The sequence below is a fragment of the Macaca fascicularis genome, chromosome 15, assembly GCF_037993035.2.
Source record: "Macaca fascicularis isolate 582-1 chromosome 15, T2T-MFA8v1.1".
Taxonomy (NCBI): domain Eukaryota; kingdom Metazoa; phylum Chordata; class Mammalia; order Primates; family Cercopithecidae; genus Macaca; species Macaca fascicularis.
In genome coordinates this window covers 13,476,013-13,497,383 of record NC_088389.1, presented here as the reverse complement: position 1 = coordinate 13,497,383, position 21,371 = coordinate 13,476,013, and the positions used below count along the sequence as shown (strand labels likewise).

At 56.8% G+C, this 21,371-nt stretch overlaps 1 protein-coding gene across 6 annotated transcripts in view; it reads left to right on the top strand.

Annotated features, from left to right (window-relative positions):
• Positions 1 to 21,371, top strand: part of HMCN2 (hemicentin 2) — a 178,851-nt gene that overhangs the window by 132,646 nt on the left and 24,834 nt on the right. For 2 of the 6 annotated variants that reach the window (XM_045373939.2, XM_045373938.2), the window contains exons 63-84: positions 1,318 to 1,461; positions 1,546 to 1,705; positions 1,792 to 1,916; positions 2,283 to 2,466; positions 3,524 to 3,621; positions 4,059 to 4,325; positions 4,699 to 4,889; positions 5,342 to 5,423; positions 5,526 to 5,662; positions 6,239 to 6,380; positions 6,484 to 6,628; positions 7,848 to 7,975; positions 8,882 to 9,038; positions 9,921 to 10,042; positions 11,160 to 11,324; positions 13,786 to 13,893; positions 14,184 to 14,318; positions 14,736 to 14,870; positions 15,839 to 16,029; positions 16,936 to 17,149; positions 18,578 to 18,712; positions 19,712 to 19,902. In XM_045373939.2, the coding sequence (XP_045229874.2) occupies positions 1,318 to 1,461; positions 1,546 to 1,705; positions 1,792 to 1,916; positions 2,283 to 2,466; positions 3,524 to 3,621; positions 4,059 to 4,325; positions 4,699 to 4,889; positions 5,342 to 5,423; positions 5,526 to 5,662; positions 6,239 to 6,380; positions 6,484 to 6,628; positions 7,848 to 7,975; positions 8,882 to 9,038; positions 9,921 to 10,042; positions 11,160 to 11,324; positions 13,786 to 13,893; positions 14,184 to 14,318; positions 14,736 to 14,870; positions 15,839 to 16,029; positions 16,936 to 17,149; positions 18,578 to 18,712; positions 19,712 to 19,902 (3,356 nt within the window). Of the gene's footprint in view, positions 1 to 1,317; positions 1,462 to 1,521; positions 1,706 to 1,791; positions 1,917 to 2,282; positions 2,467 to 3,523; positions 3,622 to 4,058; positions 4,326 to 4,698; positions 4,890 to 5,341; positions 5,424 to 5,525; positions 5,663 to 6,238; positions 6,381 to 6,483; positions 6,629 to 7,847; positions 7,976 to 8,881; positions 9,039 to 9,920; positions 10,043 to 11,159; positions 11,325 to 13,785; positions 13,894 to 14,183; positions 14,319 to 14,735; positions 14,871 to 15,838; positions 16,030 to 16,935; positions 17,150 to 18,577; positions 18,713 to 19,711; positions 19,903 to 21,371 lie in introns of those variants that run through there. The other 4 variants (XM_065529996.1, XM_074016269.1, XR_012424259.1 and 1 more) reach the window with 4 other exon arrangements.

Genomic DNA, 21,371 nt, shown 5'->3' with positions numbered 1-21,371 from the left:
TCTCTCTGTTACCCATGCTGGAGTGCAGTGCCACAATCTTGGCTCACTGCAACCTCCGCCTCCCGGGTTCAAGCGATTCTCCTGCCTCAGCCTCCTGAGTAGCGGGGATTACAGGTGCGCACCACCACAGCCAGCTAATGTTTGTACTTTTAGTAGAGATGGGGTTTCACCGTGTTGGCCAGGCTGGTCTCGAACTCCTGACCTCAGGTGATCCACCTGCCTCGGCCTCCCACAGTGCTGGGATTATAGGCGTGAGCCACTGTGCCTGGCCAGTGCTTCATTCTTTTTAAAAATTAAATTTTTCTCTTCATTCCCTTGTGTGGCTGAATATTCCATCGTGTGGCTGTGTCACGTTTTGTGCATCCACTGGTCAGTTGATGGGCATTTGGGGTGTCTGCACCTTTTGGCTGAGATGCTCAGTGCTGCTGTGAACCTCTGTGTTCGTGTTTCTGCGTGGACCTGTGTTGTCGCCTCTCTTGGGTCAGGTGGCTGCAGGCCCCGCCCCCTCTCATGTCCAGCTCTTGGCACCTGTGTTCCCTGCCTGGAATACCCACCCAGGCTCCCGTGGTCACCTCCGCTCCCCACTGGCTGATTCCTGCTCAACATTCACGTCTCAGCGAAGACTCACCACCTCCAGGAGCCCTCCCGACCCTTCCTGTGCCCCAGGTTCCCCCGCTCCATCAGGGGCTCACGGGGCTTGTCCGCACTGGGTCCCCTTGTTTCATGGCCCCCACCCCGATACATTGTGAACTCCTTGAGGACAGGGACTGAGTTGCCCTCATCTTTGATTCCCGAGCTCCATGCTAGGCACAGGGCAGTTGCTCGTGTTTTTGTGTTGAGAGGCTGGCTGGACCCATGAGGATCTGGGCGGGGAGATGGGCCTGGGCTGGGGCAGTTAGGGATGGCTTTGGGCAGGGGTGTGGCTGGAGAGAATGAAGGGGGAGGCCTGAAGGCCGGGAGTGGGAGGAGCCTGAGCAGAGGCCCAGGGGGAGGCCCCAGGGTGACCTGTGTGGGGTCAGTGAGGGGCAGGTTTGACTTGAGCAGAAACCTTGATAGATGGGGTAGAGGGTCAGGGTGGGGAGGGAGAGGATGGGAGGTGAGAGCTGGGCCCGAGAGCAAATCCTGGATGCTGAAGGGAGAGGGTCTCTTGGGAAGAGCTGTCTCAAGTGGAAGGAAATGAGGGAGGATTCTAAGGAACAGAGACTGGGCTGGGGAAGGTGGGGACATATAAGAAGGAGCTTCTGCCTCTGGGGGGTTCAGTTTTCTAGGAGCACAAGAAGGGGCTGGGGGATTCAGGGGTCCCCCTCTGTCCCACAGAGAGCAGCGTGGTGCATGGTGTGGTCTCCCGGGGGGGACGCCTCCAACTGAGCCGCCTGCAACCGACCCAGGCAGGCACCTACACATGTGTGGCTGAGAACACTCAGGCCGAGGCCCGCAAGGACTTCGTGGTCGCAGTGCTGGGTAGGTCTGCGCCCTGCACCCTCCTGTCCCACTCCCATGGCTGCCCCTGCCGTCACCCAGGGCCTCACTGCACCCCTGCCTCAGTGCCCCCCCGGATCCGGAGCTCGGGCACCGCGCAGGAGCACCACATCTTGGAAGGGCAGGAGGTGCGGCTGGACTGTGAGGCTGATGGGCAGCCGCTGCCGGATGTGGCCTGGCTGAAGGACGGCAGCCCGCTGGGCCAGGACATGGGCCCCCACCTCCGGTAAGACTTGGCCCATGCCCTCCCCAGAGGCGGCAGAGCCCACTTCACCTTATGCCCCTGCCGTCGGCCCTCCCTCCCTGTGGCAGGTTCTACCTGGATGGCGGCTCCCTGGTGCTAAAAGGCCTGAGGGCCTCGGACGCGGGTGCCTACACCTGCATGGCCCACAACCCAGCTGGGGAGGACGCCAGGCTGCACACGGTGAACGTGCTGGGTGAGGAGCCCGGGGGCATCTGGAGGGTGATGCGTGGGCCTGGGCACGGGAGATAAGGTGACATGTGAGCAAAGCCCACACTGTGACCTGGGCCATGGGTCTCACTTCCCTGGGCCTCCGTGCCCCATCCTCAAACTAGAGGACAATAATGCCAGCCCAGGGTACAGTGGAGATTCGGGAGGTGAGAAGAGAGTCAGGGAGTGGCTGTGCCCCCCGTGCAGTGGGCCTCATCCCTCATGAGGGGCGGAGACCACTGTGGTTGCTGGCGGCACAAGTCCAGGTCTCTACTTCTGGGATTTCCCTGGGAGGAGCCCACTTTCCTCCCAAGACCTCCTCATTACTCCTCTTTTTTCTACCCACCCCCAGTTCCTCCCACCATTGAGCAGGGAGCAGACGGCTCGGGGGCCCTGGTGAGCAGGCCTGGGGAGCTGGTGACCATGGCATGCCCCGTACGGGGCTCCCCGCCCATCCATGTGAGCTGGCTCAAGGACGGCCTGCCCCTCCCGCTCTCCCAGCGCACCCTCCTCCACAGCTCTGGCCGCACCCTCAGGTAGGGGAGATGGCACACAGGCGTTGGCTGTTCCACTCAGAGTGGACATGTGGGGATTGACAGCCAGTGGGAAGTGCTGGAAACCAGGACTGTCAGCAAAACCCACCCCCCATCCCAGAGCGAGTGTGGACTGCGCCCCAGCTGCTAATGTGAGGATGGGTCTCAGGGACCTAGGGAAGGGGAGGTGGTCAGGATAGGAGGAGATACAGGAGAAGTCAGGTTTCAGGGAAGGAGAGACCAACCGGGTCACCGGAGACGAGGCCTGAGGACGGACTGTTGGCTTTGGTGCTATGGCTGTCCCTGGGGACTGGGCAAGAGCAGCTGCGGAGGGGTGGTTGAGGTGAAAGGGGTTGAGAGAAAGTGGGAGGACAGATAGTGAAGCCAGTGAGCTGAGATGACTCCAGTGAACTCTGAAGGCAAAGAGGGTTGCGTAGAGGAAGAGGAGCCAAGCTGTCCATGTGGGACGCGGAGCTTCCCGAATTTGGGAGGCAGGAGGTCTGGCTTCAGAAGGAGATGGGTTGCAGCAGGCAGCAGGGGTGGAGGCAGCTGGAGGCTTTATCCTGGGGGCACCAGAAACCCGGGTAAAGAATGTAAGCAGGCCGGGCGTGGTGGCTCACGCCTGTAATCCCAGCACTTTGGGAGGCTGAGGCGGGCAGATCACGAGGTCAGGAGATCAACACCATCCTGGCTAACACGGTGAAACCCCGTCTCTACCAAAAATACAAAAAACTAGCCGGGCGAGGTGGCGGGCGCCTGTAGTCCCAGCTACTCGGGAGGCTGAGGCAGGAGAATGGCGTGAACCCGGGAGGCGGAGCTTGCAGTGAGCCAAGATCGTGCCACTGCACTCCAGCCTGGGCGACACAGCGAGACTCCATCTCAAAAAAAAAAAAAAGAGTTTAAGCAAAGGCTGGGCTCAGTCACTCTGACCACTCTGGCCAGCAAGTTCTTGGGAGACAAAGGATGGAAAAGAGAGGAAGTCTTTCCACACAGCCGGCCTCTCTATCTCTCTCTCTCTCGCTTTCTCTTCTCTCCTTCTCCCTCCTCTCGGGAGATTCAGGATTTCCCAGGTGCAGTTGGCAGATGCCGGCATCTTCACCTGCGTGGCCGCAAGCCCAGCTGGCGTGGCGGACAGGAACTTCACCTTGCAGGTGCAGGGTATGGAGCAGGGGGTGGGGCAAGGGGGTCTCTGGCCTTGGTGGGTGAGAAGCAAGGCCCTTGGCCCCCCTGCCCATCTGGGTGGAACCAAGGATGGGCCTTGGGGGCATCAAGGAGAGTGGACACTGCGGCTCAGTCTCTGACGCACTGGATTGCCCGTTCGCACCTCACAAGTAGCCATGGGCACTCTGATATGCCCAGGATAGGCGGGGGCAGAGAGGCCAGTGCAGGAAGCAGCTCTGTAAATAGATAATCACAATTCAGGGAACTAGTGACACTGGGAGACGGAGAGGATGCTGTGGGAGCACAGAGGAGGGCACCCCACCTGGCCTTGGGGGACCAGGGCGGCTTCCTGGAGGAGGTGATGTCTAAGTTGAGTACTGGAGATAAGAGTCCTGGAATAAAATGGCTCCTGCCCACCTTTCTGCCCTCCACAGTGCCCCCTGTCCTGGAGCCGGTGGAGTTCCAGAATGAGGTGATGGTGGTTCGTGGCTCCCCAGTGGAACTCCCGTGCGAGGCCCGGGGCGTTCCCCTGCCTCTCGTGTCATGGATGAAGGACGGGGAGCCCTTGTTGTCCCAGAGCCTTGAGCAGGGGCCCAGCCTGCAGCTGGAGGCAGTGGGAGCTGGTGACTCGGGGACCTACTCCTGTGTGGCCGTGAGCGAGGCCGGGGAAGCCAGGAGGCATTTCCAGCTGACCGTCATGGGTGGGTCCTCTGGCCTCTGGCCAGCTTCTCTGGGCTCAGGGGAGAGGGTGGGACTCTGGAGGCAATGGGAAGGGCAGTGAGGGAGGTGAGTCCCCTGGAGGCCTGGGACTGCCACCTGGGAGTGGAACTCGGGGAACTTGGTTCCGGCTGGGATGCCTCTCGCCTGCCTTACCTGCAGGGAGTGGGTGTCCAGGCTTTCATTCTCCCATGGCTGTGCTCCTGGGTTCTTTCCACCAAACCTTGGTGGCAGATGCAAGAACGAGAGCCACCAAAATGTGGGAGCAGAGCCCCCGGACTCAGCACGCGTTTTCAAGTGCGGTACCATCCTGGAAACGTGTGTCAATTGTGTGTTCCCCTCCATGGTGGCTTGCAGAGCCCCCTCACATTGAGGACTCAGGCCAGCCTACAGAGCTGTCATTGACCCCCGGTGCCCCCATGGAGCTCCTCTGTGAGGCCCAGGGCACCCCCCAGCCCAACATCACCTGGCATAAGGACGGGCAGGCCCTGACCAGGCTGGAGAACAGCAGCAGAGCCTCAGGGGTGCTCCGGGTGGAGAGTGTGCAGGTACCGGTGCTGCCACCGTGGGGTGAGGCTGGGGGTTGGGGGAGAGGGGAGGGACTGCAGGTTCCCCAGACCCAGTGGGCAGTTGACAAGGTTTGCCTGAAGCTCCTCCTCTGTGTGGGGTACGAGGGTGTGGAGGTGACCCACCTAAGCCGTGCCCTTGGGAGCTCCCAGCAGGGTCAGGGCCCAGGCTGATGCCAAAACCAGGTGACCCCATCTAAGCCAGAGGAGGGCTGGTGCAGTTAAGGGGGACTTCTGGGAAGAGGCAGGCATCGCACCAGCCCTAAAGCAACAGTGAGAGGGAGGGAGAGGGCATGGGTTGGCTGGGAAGGTGGATGGCAGACCTCGCAGGGCTGAGTTTGAATTCTGGGTCCCTTGTGGCATAAGAAAGAAACCAGATCGGGAGGCAGGCAGACAGGGGCCAGGGGCAGCTGCTCAACCCGCTCCATCTCCAGGTTGGGGATGCCGGGCTGTACACTTGCCTGGCTGAAAGCCCTGCAGGTGCAGTCGAGAAGAGCTTCCGGGTCAGGGTTCAAGGTAGGTGGTGGGGGTGGGGTGGGGGCAGGGCCGGGAGGCAGGACGGGCTCGTGGCAGGGGTGAGTCTACCTCTCACGTCCTCTTGTGCCACCCGCTTCCCAGCCCCTCCAAACATTGTTGGGCCCCGAGGCCCCCGCTTTGTGGTCGGCCTGGCCCCGGGGCAGCTGGTCCTGGAGTGTTCGGTGGAGGCAGAGCCAGCGCCCGAGATCACGTGGCACCGAGATGGCGTCGTGCTGCAGGTGGGCGCCAGGCGGGGCCCCAGGGTGCTGCCTTCTGTCCCTCTCAGGCCCCAGACCTGACCTGGCCGGATCCAAGATCCAGAGCGGGTGCCAAGGGCCTGCTCTGAGCTGCACTTTGCACCCTGTTGCCCGGGTGTCATACCCCCCATTGTCATTGTCACTCCCATTTTATGGATGGGGACACTGAGGCAAGGTTCAGGTCACTCAGGGCTTCCGAGGCCCACCCAGTGTCCTCCCCCTGGTTCCTTGAAGCTATGCTTAGCGGCTGTGTGGCCTGGGCTGGTGACCAAGGTTCTCTGTGCCCACCTCTCAAATGGGGTCAGTTTGCGTCTGTGGATTCAGGGTTGTGGGTGTTCTGACAGGAATTCCAGAGACAGGAGATGCATTTCCTCCCAGAGGAGTGCATTTCCTTAGAGGGTCCTCAGCAGGTCACAGTCAGGGCCTGCGGTCAGGCTAGAAGGACAGAGCCACTGTCCAGCTTCACCAGTTCCTCAGTCCTCCACGTCTGGTGCTGGGGTCTGGCCGGGAGCAGTTGGGCACTGATAAGGGTCTCTCCACTCTGGCGGGGATCTCCAGGAGGACGCCCACACACAGTTCCCAGAGCGGGGCAGGTTCCTCCAGCTGCAGGCCTTGAGCACGGCTGACAGAGGCGACTACAGCTGCACAGCCCGCAACGCTGCAGGCGGCACCAGTGTGGCCTTCCGCGTGGAGATCCACAGTGAGTAGAGCCCGCCCCACCCCACCCTGCCCACCCCACCCCACCCTGCCCACCCCCTTAGAGCCACAGCTCCCAGCACCACTCCTTCTGTGCCCCTCCCCAGCGGTGCCCACCATCCGGTCGGGACCACCTGCAGTGAACGTCTCAGTGAACCAGACAGCCCTGCTGCCCTGCCAGGCCGATGGTGTGCCCACACCCCTCGTGAGCTGGCGGAAGGACGGGGTACCCCTGGATCCCAGGAGCCCCAGGTGGGAGAGGGAAGGGGTGGGCCTCGGGGAGGCTCTCAGGTGCCACTTTGTGGGTTGCAAACCAAACCCACTTGGGCAATTGGAGCAGAAAAGTGACTTTATCATCAGGACATGGGGCGTCTCAGAACACAAGGACAGGCCCACCACTCATGAAGGTCTCTTGCTTGTTTGACTTGATCAGAAGCCTTGATAGATGGGGCGGGGTAGAGGGGCGTGAGTGGGTCTCACGAGATCTGATGGTTTTAAAGCTTCTCTCAGCTTCTCTCGGTGTGGGCTTCATCTTTCTCTCTCTTGCCTTCTTCCTTGGTGAACGTGGGAGAAACACACGCCCTGACAACCCCATAGCCCCCAGCCTCACCCAGGTTTACAGCTCCTCAGCTCACTAGGAAGCTGTCTGTGAATCCCCACTCTAAATTCCCAGGGCACAGAATGCCATTGGCCCAGCCTGAGTGATATGTCCATCCCCCATCCAATCAACTGTGGCCAGGGGCGGGATTGCACGGTACAGACATGGCCCTTGGGAAGGGCACTTTTCAGATCTCAGGACTGCTCTCAAGAAGAGCAGGGTGCTGCTCCTTCTGCGTCTCAGGAGAGGCCAGGCCCAGGAGGGTGTCGGGGAGGCCCAAAGCAGCCCTTCTCTCCATCTTTCCAATGTTGGCTTGGGCTGTGGGGAGCTGCTCATGGCTCTGACCACCTGACCTTGGCCTCATAGATGCAAGACTCTGACCTCCAAAGGTAGCATCTGTATTAGTCCATTTTCACGTTGCTGATAAAGACATACCTGAAACTGCGCAATTTACAAAAGAAAGAGGTTTATCGGACTTACAGTTCCACACGGCTGGGGAGGCCTCACAATCATGGTGGAAGGAAAGGAGGCACGAGTCACATGTTACGTGGATGGCCGCAGACAAAGAGAGAGCTTGTGTAGAGAAATTTACGTTTTTAAAACCATCAGATCTCATGAGACTGATTTACTATCACGAGAACAGCATGGGAAAGACCTGCCTCTCTGATTCAATCATCTCCCACCAGGTCCCTCCCACAACACGTGGCAATTATGGGAGCTACAAGATGAGATTTGGGTGGGGACACAGAACCAAACCATATCAGCATTCTCTCACTGGGAAAGGGGGGGCGGAGGGAAGGGTCTTGCTGGGGACAGCCCTGCTCCAGGCCCACTGGCCTGCCCATCTCCACGGCAACCCCCTGTCCATTCCAGGTTCGAAGTTCTGCCTGAGGGTTCCCTGAGAATTCAGCCAGTCCTTGCCCAGGATGCCGGCCACTACCTCTGCCTGGTATCCAACTCTGCTGGATCCGATCGCCAAGGCCGCGACCTACAGGTCTTTGGTAGGTGGCCTGGGGAAGGCCTTCAGTGTCCAGTCCCTGTTGGGGTCCAGTCCTGCTTAGTTTCTGGGTCACCCCAGCTGTCAGGAGCCAACAGCCAATGGTCTTCAAATGTTTTTGACCATGAAGCCCTTTAGTAAAAAGTTGTGATCATGCACACTCAAAGGACACAGATGTATTTTTAGTGCATATATTACATAACAGAACAGTGATTTTATTAAGTAAGAAAGCATGCACAAAAGGTAAAACAAGTCTGGGAGACCGTGGCAGGAGAATCACTTGATCCCAGGAGTTTGAGACCAACCTGGGCAACATAGTGAGACCCCATCTCTACAAAAAAAAAAAAAAAAAAAAAATCCTTAAATTAGCCAAGCGTGGTGGCACATGCCTGTAGTCCCACCTGCCTGGGAGGTTGAGGTGGGAGGATCACTCGACCCCAGGAGTTTCAGGCTGTAGTGAGCCATGATCACACCACTGCACTCCAGCCTGGGCGACAGAGTGAGACTCTGTCTACAAAAAAAAAAAGTAAAACATGTGAAAGGATAAAATTCAAAATCACTAGACTCAGATGCCTCAGTCTCCTCCCCTCGAATGGATCAGCTTGTGTGAGGCTGCTCTGGTGGGCCCTGGCCTCAGGTGGGGGGCTAAGGGAGTGGAGGCCTGGAGGCCTCAGTCAAGGAAAGGCAGCAAGGGGGTGCCGGGCTCAGGGATGTGGAAAGCCCAGAACACGCAGTTTTGGGAGGCTGTTGGAAGCGCCGTCTTGGGACTTTGTCCTGCCCTCTCCCTCTGTGCTGCCTCAGGGATGGGTGGAAGACAGTAGGCAGTGGCTTTGCCCCTGGGCACAGCCTCAGAGAGCCCCCAGCCCCTGTGCCCGCTGCACCTGTCTCCTGACCACTGCGCTCTCCCCAGAGCCTCCAGCCATCGCCCCCAGCCCCTCCAACCTGACCCTGACCGCCCACACCCCAGCCTCGCTGCCCTGCGAGGCCAGCGGCTCCCCTAAGCCCCTGGTGGTCTGGTGGAAGGACGGACAGAAGCTGGACTTCCGCCTGCAGCAGGGCGCCTACCGGTAACGAGCTGGACCTTGCGGTGACTTCCTGAGACACACGGGGTGGGGAGGCACTCTCGTCTCATGGGGGCATGGGGCAGGGACGGGGCAGGGTGTGCTCAGGTCTCACCGGAGTCAGGACCAGAACTTGTGTCTCAACTTTGGGGATCAGAAAGTCTTCACACTGAGATAGAGGTGAGGGCACTGGGGACATACAGCTAAGCAGAGACATCTGGGCTTTATTTATGTCCACCAGAGTCACTCATCTAAAAACAAAACATGAACTGGGCGTGGTAGCTCATACCTGTAATCCCAGCACTGTGGAAGGCTGAGGTGGGAGGATTACTTGAGGCCAGGAGTTCAAGACCAGGCTGGGCAACATAGTGAGACCCCATCTCTACAAAAAAATTTAAAAATTAGCGGAGTATGGTGGTGGGTGTCTGAGGCTGAGATGGAAGGATCCCCTGAACCTGGGAGGTTGAGGCTGCAGTGAGCTGTGATTGTGTCAGTGCACTCCAGCCTGGGCAACAGAACCAGACTCTGTCTCCAAAAAAAAAAAATGTCAATTTTTAAAAATTGGAAAACCAATGTAACAAACCTAGACTTAGTGAAAATGAAGTCAGTAACTAAGACTCTGAGCCGCTTTAAAGTCGTGGTTCTTACAGAAGTTATCGTAGATGGTTATTGTAACAAATGTGCAGGGTTACAGAGAAACAGGGATGAAAATGAAAATCACTCACAAATCCGCCAGCTAGACCTTTGGGGTAGAAACTTCTAGAAGCCATTTCTAGAGTCAGGGCTGGAGGTCAGGTACAGGAAATGGGCATGAGACCCCCACAGCCAGAAAGCCACAGCTGGTCTGTCAGCCCAGCAGCCACTTGGCCGTCCATCTGTCTGCCCCAGGCTCCTGCCCTCCAACGCCCTGCTCCTTGTGGCCCCTGGCCCCCAGGACTCAGCCCAGTTTGAGTGCGTGGTGAGCAATGAGGTGGGCGAGGCCCGCAGGCTCTACCAGGTGACCGTCCATGGTGAGTCAGGGCAGAGGTGGAGGGGGACACCTGGGGTGGGGGCAGCGCCTTCCCGCCCTTGGGGGCTCTCCCTGCCTGCAGGGAATTGTGTGGCTTTTTCTTGCGCTGCACTGGACACCTCCTCCAGGAAGGCCTCTCAGATCATCCTGGGTCACTGCTGACATAACCCCAGCTCCGGCACAGTTCCTGGCCCCTCCCAAATCCACAATGTTCTAAATTCACATCTGACCTTGTCATCACCCCCATTAAAAATCCCTCCCTCCACAGCTGCCTGCTGCCCTCAGGACAGAATGCAAGAATTCAGCCGGGCACACCAGGTCCTGTGTGGTCTGGCCCTGCCAAGCCCCCAGATTCAGTTCACGCCAGACCTGCCTCATTCCAGGGTCTAATCGAGCTGCTCAGCTTTTTGTTCCTTGCCTCAAGGACTTTGTACAGGAACACGCTTCCCCTTACTCAGCAAACACCTGCTTTCCCTTCAGATCACAGGTTAAATGCCATTCCCCCTGGAGGTCTCCTCTGGCCTCCCCTACTTCAAGTGGGAAACCCATGAGTAACCCCCTGTGAAGTTACTAGGCCAGGGTCTCTAAGGAAAGCCGTATCCCACTGGGTGCAGTGGCACGTGCCTATAGTCCCAGCTACTCAGGAGGCTGAGGCGGGAGGATCGCTTGAGCCCAGGGAGTCCTGGACTGTAGTGCACTATGCTGATTGGGTGTTCGCACTAAGCTCAGCATCAATATGGTGACCTCCCGGGAGCGGGGGACCACCAACTTGCCTAAGGAAGGGTGAACCTGCCCAGGTCGGAAACAGAGCAGGTCAAGACGGGTTGATCAGTAGTAGGATCACACTTGGGATTAGCCCCTGCATTCCAGCCTGGGCAACATATTGAGACTCCATCTCTGAAAAAAATACAGTTTTTTTTTTTTTTAAGAAAAAACTATAGCCCCGTGCCCAGAAGGATTTGCTGAGTGGACAAATGTGACTTCTCCCTCTGTTGCCCCACCTCACTCCTTGGCCCTTTTTCGCTGATGTCACCTTGTGTACTGGCTTTACCCCCGGCCCCATGCCGTGAGTTCCCCATGCACGCCGGCAGGGCCTCAAGCCTTGTCTTGGGTTTCAGTGCCTCCCACCATTGCTGACGACCAGACAGACTTCACCGTGACCATGATGGCACCCGTGGTCCTCACATGTCACAGCACGGGCGTACCAGCTCCAACCGTGTCCTGGAGCAAGGCAGGTGCCCAGCTAGGAGCTCGGGGAAGCGGCTATCGTGTCTCACCGTCGGGTAAGTAAGGGTAATCCACAGAGAGAGGCAGCTGACGGGAGACTGGGAGAGCAGGCAGAGGGGGTGAAAGAAGGTCACCTGGTGGAACAGGATGGAACAATCTGGCCTGGCTCTGCCTCTCCTGGCTGTGTGACCTGGGAGGACCCTCTCGCCCTCTCTGAGCTCCATATTCTCCTCCATGCTCTGCAGTGTTGAGACCCATCAGTGGTTCCCCAAGACCCTCTGGCATACAAGTGCTATTTCATGGCGAAATAAGAAAAATAGGGCCGGGCGCGGTGGCTCAAGCCTGTAATCCCAGCACTTTGGGAGGCCGAGACGGGTGGATCACGAGGTCAGGAGATCAAGACCATCCTGGCTAACACGGTGAAACCCCGTCTCTACTAAAAATATAAAAAAAAATTAGCCGGGCGCGGTGGCGGGGACCTGTAGTCCCAGCTACATGGGAGGCTGAGGCAGGAGAATGGCGTGAACCTGGGAGGCGGAGCTTGCAGTGAGTGGAGATCGCACCACTGCACTCCAGCCTGGGCGACAGAGCAAGACTCCGTCTCAAAAAAAAAAAGAAAAAGAAAAATAACAGCTCCCTGGGAGTTTTTGTAAACCTAGTTTAATCCCATCAGAAAGATCCTCCTTTATTCTGAAATTATCTTTTGGTGTTGAAACTTCCTTTTCTTGATGATATTAAGATAATAGTACATGGTGATTCTTTTTAAGATGGAGTCTCACTCTGTCTCCCAGTCTGGAGTGCAATGGTGCTATCTCCGCTCACTGCAGCCTCCACCTCCCAGGTTCAAGGGATTCTCCTGGCTCAGCTTCCCAGGTAGCTGAGATTACAGGAACCTGCCATCATGCCTGGCTGATTTTTGTATTTTTGTAGAGATGGGGTTTCACTATGTTGGCCAGGCTGGTCTTGAACTCCTGACCTCAGGTGATCTGCCCTTCTCAGCCTCCCAAAGTGCTGGAATTACAGGTGTGAGCCAACATGAGTGGCCTAATGTGGTGATTTTTTTTTTTTTTTTTTGAGACAGAGTCTTGCTCTATTGCCCAGGCTGGAGTGCAGTGGCGTGATCTCGGCTCACTGCAAGCTCTGCCTCCCGAATTCACACCATTCTCCTGCCTCAGCCTCCCGAGTAGCTTGGACTACAGGCACCCACCACCACACCCGGCTAATTTTTTGTATTTGCAGTAGAGACGGGATTTCACCATGTTAGCCAGGGTGGTCTCGATCTCCTGACCTTGTGATCTGCGTGCCTCGGCCTCCCAAAGTGCTGGGATTACAGGCATGAGCCATTGCGCCCAGCCTAACTTGGTGATTTTTTAAATGTCTTTGCTTGTCAAAATAAAACGTTGGAAGCTTTATGGAGAGTCTCCAAATTTGTTTGTTTGTTGGTTAGCGAAATCCTAAAGTCTAGGAACCACTGGCCAGACCTGTGATTTTCAAACTCTTCTGAAGCAATAGAACTTCCTTCCAGGCCGGGCACAGGGACTCGTGCACTATAATTCCAGCACTTTGGGAGGCTGAGGCAGGAGGACTGTTTGTAGCCAGGAGTTTGAGACCAGCCTGGGCAACACAGCAAGACCCCATCTCTACAAACACATTTTAAAAAATTAGCCGGCTGTGGTGGTGCGTGCCTGTGGTCCTAGCTGCTTGAGAGGCTGAGGTGGAAGGATTGCTTGAGCGTAGGAGTTCAAGGATGCAGTGAGCTATGATTGCACCAGTGTACTGCAGCCTGGGCAACAGAGTGAGACCCTGTCTCAAAACAAAATACAAAACAAAAACTTCTTTCTGATAAGTATAAGTGGTAACAACAAAGTTCAACAGGTAAAACAAACCACAGTTCTGGTTCCAGCTGGGGCTGGGGCAGGCTGTGGGTGGGCCAGAGTGCTGTGGGCCTTGCTCCCTTCCCCCACCCAGCAGGCCCCCAGGGTTCCACGGAGCACAATTTACAACCCTCATCACTTCATTGCCCAGGTGCAGCCTGTGGTCTGGGAAGGTTAAAATGGTGTTCACTGAGTAACCAAGGCTAAGGTGAGGAGGATAAAGGGAGGAGAGGAGGCAGTAATCCTGGGAGGCTTCCTAGAGGAGGTGAGTTTTTAGCAGAGCAAGGTGAGGATAGCAGGGTATGGAATTGTGAGCGGGGGATTACAGGCAGGGGAGTGGCAGATCCTGGAACTTTACAGCCAAAAGGGTCTAGAGACCATCTTGTCTGATTATTCATTGTGCACACGGGGAAACTGAGGTCCAGAGAGTGGAAGGAACTCGGCCATGCCTCTGCTTTGAGCAGGGCACAGAGGCAAACCTAGACGCCAGTTTCCCGTGTAGTCACATCCCCCAGACTGTTTTTAAATGGGCAAAGGAGGCAGGTTGAGTGACCAGAGACAGAATGGGATTGTGTAGGAGTCCTGCCACCTCCATCCCTGGGGACCTCTGTCCTGACCCCCTCACCCTGATTCCGACCAACAGGCGCCCTGGAGATCGGGCAGGCCCTCCGCATCCATGCGGGCCGCTACACCTGCTCAGCCCGCAACTCTGCCGGCGTCGCCCACAAGCACGTCTTCCTCACTGTGCAAGGTAAGAGTCTATGGTCCAGACCCCAGAGTTCCTACGGCCAGGGGAGCAGGTGGAGAGCCAGAGGCAGGTGGGGCTCAGGATGGAGGTGAAGTCTCAGAGGCCCAGACGTGTCTCTCGTGGGATTCTTTGGGAGGAAAAGAATCAGCCATGGTGTCCTTGTTGCTGTGGCGGATGTTTCTAGAACCCCTGTCCTCCTTAGAGGCCTCTCTCTCTGATGCTCTGAGGCCCCCTGGTTGGAGAAGCTGTGTTATGGACATTCTCAGGGCCCTCTGCATCCGTGTCCTTCATAGCCTCCCCGGTGGTGAAGCCGCTGCCCAGCGTGGTTCGGGCAGTGGCAGAGGAGGAGGTGCTGCTGCCCTGCGAGGCCTCAGGCATCCCCCGGCCGACCATCACCTGGCAGAAGGAAGGGCTCAACATCCCTGCGGGTGAGGGCCCCTGGCAGCCAGCCTGGGAAGGGAAGAGAAGAGTGTGGGCCTGGGGGGTTCCTGTTTCCTGCCCTGGGAGACCCCGCAGACCTGCTGAGAGGTTCTGGAAAGCCCCTGGCCTGCCCAGACACGCCCCCACCCTTGCTCTGGCCTCCCCCTCCCCAACCCTTCTCCTGTCACCACGGCCTGAGACGCCATCCAAGCACTCGGTGGCTGAGTTGGGAGGTCGGGAGCAGGCAACTGGGTTGGGCTCGGGGTCAGGCTCGGGGTCAGGCTTCTTCGCTCCTTCTGTTCCCTGGTCACTCTGTGACCCCAGCAAGTCATTTGCTGCCTGTGAGACAGAATAGCCCAATCTACCCACCTCGGGGGTCCCCCACCCCAGCTCCCTGACCCCCGATTTTCTTCTTCCTCATTCAGGAGTGAGTACCCAGGTCCTACCGGGCGGACAGCTGTGGATTGCCCATGCCAGCCCAGAGGATGCTGGAAACTATCTCTGCATCGCCAAGAACAGTGCAGGCAGCGCCATGGGGAAGACACGGCTGGTGGTGCAAAGTAGGTGTGAGGACGGGGCCGAGGTGGGCCCTGGCAACTGAGGGGCTTTGAGGCTCCTGCAGGCTTCTCCCTTCCCTGCCTGGCAGGGCACACTGCTTATAGTTCTAGAAGGAATTAAAGGGAACCTCTCTCATTGTGCACCTGAGTTCTGGGTTCAGACATAAACTCCCATCCCCTCTGCCTTCTCTCTAGCCCTGTGGAACATGAGTCCAGCATCCCTCATTCATTCCGGTTTCCAGTAGCTGCAGCCTCTCTGGCCCTGCTCTGGCACACACACCATTGCATGTGCCCTTCCCTTAGTTTGATTAATCATTGGCTTCAAAGATAAGGTGGCATCATTGGCCAAAAATCTGCAAAGTCTGCTGGGAATATTCAGTATGGGCTGGTCGTGTCTTGGCCCCAGTGGCCTGCTTTGTGGTATCTCAGTGGCTGTCCCCGCCCGCAGCTGTGTAGGGCTAGAGTCGGACTCTGGCTGTGAACTCAGAGGGGCTCCAGGCTCCAGGCTTCCTCCACACCTCCTTGTCCAGCATGCTCCTCTCCCCTCGGATCTGGAGCATCGCTGGTCACCAGACCAGCCGGACACCAAGCCAGTGACCCTCACTCTGCCCAGCATAGCTCTTCTGCAGGGATGCTCTGTGATGGCTGCCCTGCTTTTGTCTGTGGAGGTGGCCTAGTACAAGGAGTTTGTGCCCAAGACCTCTGTCCTGTGGCTTTAGTCATCTGTGTGTGTGCATGTGTGTGTGTGTACGTGTGTGCACAGGTGCAATGGAATCACCGTCACAGCTACACCAAACTCAGGCAGTCCTCAAATCATCCTGAGCATGGGCAATGGCCTATGACTAGGGAGTTGGAGGGGGCAGCTGATGACCAGGGAGGGCTGAAGGGCTGGGCCAAAGGCCAGGGGCCCTGGGATGGGGTCAGCCACCTCCCCCAGCCTCAGTTCCGAGTGGGCCTCCCTCTGCCCACAGTCCCACCAGTGATCGAGAATGGCCTCCCAGACCTGTCTACCACCGAAGGCTCCCACGCATTCTTGCCTTGCAAGGCCAGGGGCAGTCCTGAGCCCAACATCACCTGGGACAAAGATGGCCAGCCTGTGTCAGGCGCCGAGGGGAAGTTCACCATCCAGCCTTCTGGGGAGTTGCTGGTGAAGAACTTGGAGGTGAGGCACGCCCCGAGGGGCACAGCAGGGAATAATGGCTGAGACCCCTGTTTGTCATGCTCTGCGCCGAGCACAGTGCAGCCTTTAACCCTGGGAGCCTGGGGAAATCAGTGTTACCATGCCGGGTACAGACGGCCAGAACTAAGGCTCAAAGTGTACCTAGTTGTCCACCATTGCCAAGAGGCAGAACCCAAATTTGAACCTGGACCTCAGCAGCCAGCTCCTGGGGAAGGAGGGAACTCGGACTGGGGCTCAGGGATATGGCGATGACTTTGTGTCCCGAAAGCCTACCCAGTTGTTCTCAACCATGCATTCGCATTAACTGTCCTCTGGGTTTTGGGGAGTGTTGAGCCGGGGGTATGGGTGGGACCCCCGACCCCGACCCCCTTTCCCTCAGAACTCATCAGATTCTGCAATTTTGTGATGCGACCCTCTCCGGATGGGTTCAGTGGACACACGTAAAAGGGTCAGGGACATTGGACCGAGCTACCTGGGGAGCCTGGTGGAGCAGTGGCGAGCGCACCAGCCCTGCTTGAATGTACCACAAAACTCCTCCTCTTGGAGCCCCTGCTGGGCCCTCTATGAGGGCACCAAAAGCAAGGCCTGCAGTGCAGATCAAGTTCTGAGCACAGGGCAGCACACAGTAGGTGTTTGGTAAACAGTAGCTATTGCGATCATGCAGTCAACCTTGGGGTTATGAAGCAGCAGAGCGTGTGAACGCTACAGGGCAGGGCAAGGGTGCGGTGGTGGTGGTGATGCTGACCTGTTTGCTAGCTGTGTGACCTTGGGCAAGTCACTTCCCCTCTCTGGGCTGGATGCTCCGTGAGAACCTTCAAGGGTTAGCGGCATCCTGACCTATGCTGAGGTCGGGGAAGTTCTCCGGCCAACCCCTTTCTTTGCCCACAGGGCGGGGACGCAGGCACCTATACCTGTACCGCTGAGAATGCCGTGGGCCGGGCCCGCCGCCGCGTGCACCTCACCATCCTGGCGCTGCCTGTGTTCACCACCCTGCCTGGGGACCGCAGCCTGCGCCTTGGGGACAGGCTGTGGCTTCGCTGTGCAGCCCGGGGCAGCCCCACCCCTCGCATTGGCTGGACTGTCAACGACCGGCCAGTCACAGGTCTGGGTCTGCTGGGCGTGGGTGGGACAGAGAGCCAGGACCCCGGGAGGTCAAGAAGGGAGGGCAGGTAGGGAGACCCAACCTAGTGGAAAGGAAAGGTTGTCAGTCAGCCCTGTTGGTCCTGGGTCTTCCAATGTGGCCCTATGTAGGCGGACAGGGCAAACCCAGCTGTGGCCATATGTGACAAGCCATATATCAGAGCTGGCAAGAGGCCGCCCGAGAAGAGTCAACCTAGAGACCTCAGGGCCAGGAGAGGGAGGCCTGTGTTCTAGCCCAGAGCTACTACTCCCATTGTGGGACCCTCAGCAAACCCCTTTTGTGGGGGTTCTGTCCTCCTACCGGAAACCCGGGTGATGTCTAGGGAGACACAGGGCCTGTGAAGTACCTGCTGGGTACTCAGTGTCTGCTGAGTTGATAAATTGCTAAGTCCCCTCCACTGCAAAATGATACTTTCCTATATTAGGATATGACATCACACATTCCTAACTCTGAGTCCCCAGGTGTGGAATACCCGTGCACACCTGTGGTGAAGGCTTTGCTGGGCCCCACCACTTCCTGGGGAGGGACCTTGGGCAAGTATAATAGTTTGGCCTCTCTGAGCTCCGCTCTCCATCTGTCAAATGGATATAACCAGGGGTCCTGAGGACAGAATGACAGTGGAGGGGCCGTGCTCAGCACAGGCCTGGCCCGGAGTAGATGCCTACTTGATGGTGATGCTTGTCCATATTCCTGTCCTAGAGGCAATGGCCAACCCCAGAGGAAAAGTCTATTATTAGAATCCTTCTCTTGGCCAGGTGCGGTGGCTCATGCCTGTAATCCCAGCATTTTGGGGGGCCAAGGCGAGCGGATCACCTGAGGTCAGGAGTTCGAGACCAGCCTGGCCAACATGGTGAAACCCCGTCTCTACTAAAAATACAACATTAGCTGGGCGTGGTGGCACATTCCTGTAATCCCAGCTACTCGGGAGGCTGAGGCAGGAGAATTGGTTGAACCTGGGAGGTGGAGGTTGCAGTGAGCCGAGATCGTGCCATTGCACTCCAGCCTGGGCAGCAAGAGCGAAACTGTCTCAAAAAAAAAAGAAAAAAGAAAAGAAAAAAAAAAAGGGAATCCTTCTCTCTAGAAATCATGGCAGTGTTTCAGTAAGTGCCCTGTGCAAAGAGGTCCCCAAAGACCTGCCCTTGACCGTTTATCAAACACACAGTGTGCGCTGGAAAATGGTAGAAGGCGGGTTCATTAACTGCAGCCTCCAGTGTGGCCTGTGCCTCCCAGGAACGGGTCTGGCTTGATCAGCCTTCACCCGGGACTCCCATCTGTTTCTGCGTTTTTATTAAGTTCCTGCAGGTACCCACGCACCAGGGAAGTGTTGAGGGCAGGAGTTCCCTGCACCCGTCTCAGAGTCCCCCTCGGGCTTCTCTTTCTCCACCACAGAAGGGGTGTCTGAGCAGGATGGAGGCAGCACGCTGCAGCGGGCCTCTGTCTCCAGAGAAGACAGCGGGACCTATGTCTGCTGGGCGGAGAACAGAGTGGGCCGCACGCAGGCGGTCAGCTTCGTCCACGTGAAGGGTAGGGCGCATTTCCCAGGTGGCTTCTCTCTCAAGACCTCCAGTCTACTGGAACCCAATCTATTGGTTTCCTGAGAACCTGGCCTCCATGTTAGAATCCCCGGGGGGACTTGAAATTCTAAAGCCCAGCTTCTACCTCCAACTCTGTAAACCAGCCTTGCTGGGGTGAGGCCTAGGCATCAGTATTTTTGACACTCCCAAGACGACCCTGGCTGCAAGTAGAATTGGAATCTGACCAATTGCCCTACAGCACTACCTGCAGCTGCATAGTGCCAGGGTAGAAGGAGAGCATGGGGGCCAGGGCATCCTGGCAGAAAAATGCCAGAAGCTTGCCAGCCAGCCGGTTGTCTCCTATGACCTACTCATCTACCAAGAGTAGCACAGGAGCCCTCGGTGATGCCATGACTTAGTCTGCACAACTTCGGGATGGGTGGGGCCGGATGGAGGGAATCAGCAGCCCCAGGCACCAAAAGAGAACTGCAGCTTTTGGTAGATCCAACCTCAGGAAACCAGGAAGGATATAAGCCAGTCCAGAGCCTCCAAGAGTGTTTTGAGATTAGCATGAATCTCATAGTGTTGCTTTGTACAACAGAGGTGTCTAGGGTTCTTGTTTTTTTATAGTTATTGATTTCCAAAGTACCTAGCAGGTACTCCGCTGCTAGTGTCATCCATCTGTGAGAGAGTGTATGACACGCGTAGCACTGCGTCCCTGCCTGTGCCCGTCTCAGGCATCGCTAATCAATCACAGCACTGTTCTCATTCAGCTTCAAATGCTTCTCAGCACAGTTCCTGGAAACCACTGCCAGTCTTTGTGACTTGACCCATGACATGGACACTGTTTGCTGTCCCTGATGCACTGACTACACACAACCATGCTGGGCTAGCAGGAGCCTCTGGAAGCCCCTGGAGGCAGGAGTTGGGCAGACCTTTGGGGTTTATGGGAGGTTGAGCCTGTAGGGAGCCTCTTTTCTGACAACTTGCTCCATGTCACCCCATGCAGAGGCTCCTGTCCTACAAGGGGAGGCTTTCTCCTACCTGGTGGAACCTGTAGGAGGCAGCATTCAGCTAGACTGTGTGGCACGTGGAGACCCAGTGCCGGCCATCCGCTGGATCAAAGATGGCCTTCCACTGCGGGGCAGCCGCCTCCGGCACCAGCTGCAGAATGGCTCGCTGACCATCCGCAGGACTGAGGCAAGGCGGGGCCTGGCACCTTGGGTGGGGCCACCAAGGACAACTCTATGCTTTTTCTGATTGCTCAAGAGGGTTCTTCATGTTGCCCCCCCTGCTTCTGCAGTCTACAAAGCACCTCCCTGCCCATTCCCCAGACATCCTCCCACTACCACCAATATTGACCTCTGGCCACTTGGCTTTTCTGTTCCTCGGTCATCCACCCATTCAATGGAGCAAATTCGTTCTACCTTATAGGATTGTAATTAGAAATCAGTGAGATGTCTCGTACGCATTATTTAAGAGTGATCTGTGGGTAATGCTCCCAAAATGTTGTTATTAACAACCTCAGGGGCAGGGTAGGCAGGTAATCGTGCTCCCTATTTGCAGACGAAGACACTGAAGTTCAGAGAGGCCCACAGCCAATAAGTACAGGAGGCAGGGCCCCCACCCCCAGGTTTCCTGCCTCAGGGTCCGTGCTGTTTCCAAAGCCTTGGGCCCTGGGGCAGCCCCCTTAACTTCCATTTTGTGCCTCAAGTTCTGGTGATTGTGCAGAAATCCCCAAGTCAGTCCTGACTCAAGTTCATCTTAGGGGCCTTGATCTTACCCATTTGGGAGCCTTTCTCTGGGTAGTAATAATAATGGGACTAGTAATAAGAGTAGCAGTAAGAGCAGTGGTAATAATGACTCCTGTTGCCCAAGTACTAACTGTGGGTCAGGCACGGGGCCTCGCACTTAGCAAGCATTGTTCCATTTAATGCTTATAAGATCCTAGCAGTTATCATTCCCATTTTACAGAAGGGGAAACTGAGGCTCCAGAAGCATGAAAATGTCCTAAGTAATGGGTTCAGGGCAGTAAGCAGCGGGGTTGGGATTCAGTCCCACGTTGGTCTGACCTCCAAACCTACACTCTTAACTTTGTGCCATGCAGTCCCCCCGAGTCCTTTGGGTGTGGCCCACTAGATACCATCTTCTGGGAGTGGATGGTGGCCTCAGACTGCCCCAGCCCCATCTCATGGTGGTGCTGCCACTCAGAAGTGATGTGAGCCAGCGTGCCACCTGAGTTCCATCACATATCCGTGGGCCACCTGTTAGGGCAACGCTGCAAACCGTCTCCCTTCTGGAAGACTCACTTTGCACACTGGCACAATAAATGCCCCGAGAGGGCCTGCCATCCTGTTTGTACAACAGAGGTGTCTAATGTTCTTGTTTTCCTCTACTTATTGATTTCCAAAGTACCATAACATGTCATCTAACTCACTGTCTCCCAAACTTACTTCACCATGGAACCCTTTTTTCCAAGGAGTCTCAAATAATGTGCCATGGGATAGTAAGATGTCAACGCACACAGTTTGGAAGAGGTGGATCTACACCATGCTTTCCCAGCAAGTTGTTCCACCTAAGGCAACAGGGACCTTAGTCACAGCCCCCCACTTTCGGGTGTGAAAAGGGGCTGGATTCTCTTTGCATGTCTGCTGACAAGTGGTCACAGA